Here is a 3248-nt window from a genome sequence, read left to right on the forward strand (position 1 = left end):
AGAAGGCTGGCTATGAGGCGCCCACACCGGTCCAGATGCAGATGGTGCCCGTTGGTCTCAGTGGCAGGGATGTGATTGCCAGCGCTGACACAGGCTCAGGGAAGACTGTGGCCTTCCTGCTGCCAGTGGTTGTGAGAGCACTCCAGGTACAGTGGTGCAGCTGACAACAGAATTATTTGTCTTTTTTTGTAATGCAGTTCACATCATGAAACTGCCTGTTCCTACACAAATGAATTCATATTTTAACCTATAAAAAACTTAATTAACTATACTGATTCTGGATGGAATAAAATAGTGGCTGGAATTTATGATTATTTTTTTAATCAATCCTGGAGATGAGTTTTAACTCTCAGCATTTTGTAGGGTTTTTTTTGTTGCAGGCCACATTTCAGCCCTGGTATTAAGTTCTTCAGTTACCAATAGTACAAGCAACCTGCAGTAAGGAATGCACAGGTCAGGTCATTTTGTTCTTTAGGACAAAATTAAACGGAATTGCCTGAACATTTTTATTATTGTTATGCAGTAAACTGAGCAGACAAGATTTTATTCAGACTGCTGTAGCAAGCATCTCCTCTGCTGAGGTATCCTTTTACAAGACACCAGACCTCCACCAGCTGACAGAGGAGCTGTCCCGTATCTGGCCATGACCTGCCTGTACAGAGAATTTTTTTTAATAGAATGTAACTATTCACTAAATGTCTCTAGTAGACATGGAAGGAATAACGTTATTGGGTTCATCTCAGGGCTTTTGGGCTTACATTTGTATTCACATGCTGTACGTCTTCTTTTTTTTTTTTTTAGAAACCAGCACACACTGTGCACAGCCCCGTTTCTCTGATCCTGACCCCGACCAGGGAGCTGGCCATTCAGATAGAGAGACAGTGCAAGGAACTGGTGAAGTGCCTCCCCAACATGAGAACTGCCCTACTGGTGGGCGGCATGCCGCTTCCCCCACAGCTCCACCGCCTCAAATCCAGCATCAAAGTACAGTGCAGAGTGCATCACTACTTTTACTATTTTTATTTCCTGATTCACTTTATCAAAAAATTTGTATATAATGATATAACTGTTCAGCTTTCTTCATGAAGTTCTTCTTTTAATCCTCTTAGATTGTCATAGCCACCCCTGGGCGACTCCTTGAGATCTTGAGGCAGAAAGCAGTGCAGCTGGACAAAGTGAAGGTTGTGGTGGTTGATGAGGTATGACAAACACAGAGGGTCAGCACTTAAAGGGCTTCCAACATAAATTTAGAATTTTGTGCCTGGGTTTCATTTAAGTATAAATGTATCTTTCAAAGTAAAGACAATAATGTTTCAGCTCATTGGGTGCTCTCGGAATCTAACAATCAGTTCTAAACATCCTCCAGAAAAGCTTCAGTTGTGGTGATACAGCAGCAGTTTTGAAATTCCAATTCCAAATTTCATTTTGATTAGATTATGATGAGCAAACAATGGCTTTCATTGCTAATTTTGACAAACATCATGTCATATCCTCAAACATGCTGTTAAACTGAAGATTTTACCAAAATAATAATAGTTGTACTGAAAAATCCTTGAATTTGTTGTTTAGTGTGTAGAAATCCTACAGTTTTGAAAGGGACAAATGTATTTGTATGTATTTGTGATGTATCCTGTAGGTGGACACTATGTTGAAAATGGGCTTCCAGCAGCAGGTGCTGGAGGTTCTGGAACAAGTCCCTGTAGAACACCAGACTCTGCTGGTGTCAGCCACCATCCCAACAGGGACAGAGGAGCTCGCTGGTCGGCTGGTCCGTGATCCTGTCCGTATTGCCATCGGAGAGAAGAACCAGCCCTGTGCCAATGTCAGGCAGATCCTGCTATGGGTAGAGGAACCTTCTAAGAAGAAGAAGCTGTTTGAGATTCTCAATGTAGGTTGCAACCTGTTTTGATTTTTAATCATTACTTTGTGAGGTGTGGTTAAAAAAACAGACTGTTTCTCTTTTGTTTTTTTTTTGGTCAGCAAATCCAGTTCGCACTAAAAGTCTCAATAGAAAGATTTTGGGTGGAGTATCACTGTAAGCCCAGGGTTTTCAATTCCAAACTAAGCTTTCTTTAACTGGTCGGCTGTTTTCATAGATTTTTTTTTTTTTGTAAAGCCAGGACTAAATGTACCAGAAAGTGCTCTGGTAGGGACAAACACAGAAAGTGGGTTATTGTCTCAGCTTTAATTTATTGTGGATTTATCGCTCAGTCTTGACATGCACTGGTACCAGCTTGGTATTTTATTAACTGGCTGTTTTAAAGGTGGGAATTCCTAAAGCTCCAAGGACCAGTCTCCCCACTACACCATATTTAGACAGCCATTGCTACAGCCTTGGCCCCCGTCTGGAGGAAATGGGTGGGTCCTGAGCCATGGCCCCACTCCAAGAATCCCAGCAATGGCTTGTACCATTTATACTGGGCAGGACAGGAAAGGTCTGCTTTAGTTAACCCAGTGAAAAAGTGTAGTTAGACCATTGTATGAGTAAAGGGAGATACTTTTCTGCATAGAGGGATGTTGTGATTGTGATTTTTTTTTTTAATTTATGACTGCTGTTATTTAATCCAGCATTGTAACAGTACACTGAAGTGGGTGGGTCCAGCAGGATTCCTGTAGGATCATTGGGCTGTTAGACTGGATTTAGAGGGGACACTCGAAGAAATCCAAAAGTCTGGAGTGGATGGGACTCTGTCACAGTCGCTTTATATGCCACAGCCGTCACAGCATTATATATCATCATTTACTCAACTTAAGTCAGAAAATCATAGCATGTTCTCACAAATTGAAGCCAGATCAGTAGGCTGAGAGCTGAATCAAGTTTAATGGAGGAGCCTCATCATTATCACATTACCTACCCTCCTGCTTTAGGCAGAGACACTTTATTGGTTATCAAGGGAAATAACAAGTTAGATTAGAGCATAAGGGAGAGACATGAAGAGCCCACTTTCATAACATTTATTAAGGGCTGTCTAAAGCCCTTCTGTCACAATCTAAGTAGGAAGGCAATAAATAAACTGGGACTGGATAAGTAAGGAAGCAGTTTTCACTCATCTGTTACCTTGCAGTCTGGCTATGCTTAGCTTTTGGCTCTGCTACATCCACCAGTCAACTGGTTTTAGTGCCTGTCAGCCAGTCCTGCTCCTTATTTTCCTTGAACATGTGTGTCACTGGCTGAAGCTGCTCCACTGCTGGAGGATTCTGACTTTTCAATCTGACCCAAAGTTTCTAAGTTTCTTCTATGTCAGCAT

The 3248-nt window shown here is 41.8% G+C and overlaps 1 protein-coding gene across 1 annotated transcript; it reads left to right on the forward strand.

Annotated features, from left to right (window-relative positions):
* Positions 1-8: 8 nt before the first annotated feature.
* LOC111652927 (putative ATP-dependent RNA helicase DDX59) lies at positions 9-3239 on the forward strand. Its single transcript, XM_023403331.2, has 4 exons — positions 9-146; positions 802-984; positions 1110-1199; positions 1637-3239. Exons 1-4 carry the CDS (start codon positions 36-38, stop codon positions 1907-1909), a joined length of 657 nt encoding a protein of 218 aa, XP_023259099.2. The 5' UTR covers positions 9-35; the 3' UTR covers positions 1910-3239.
* Positions 3240-3248: the final 9 nt, after the last annotated feature.

Source organism: Seriola lalandi, unplaced genomic scaffold (genome assembly GCF_002814215.2).
Source record: "Seriola lalandi dorsalis isolate HSWRI2012SDOR001 ecotype SW California unplaced genomic scaffold, Sedor1 jcf7180001973806, whole genome shotgun sequence".
In the NCBI taxonomy this organism is placed as follows: Eukaryota; Metazoa; Chordata; class Actinopteri; order Carangiformes; family Carangidae; genus Seriola; species Seriola lalandi.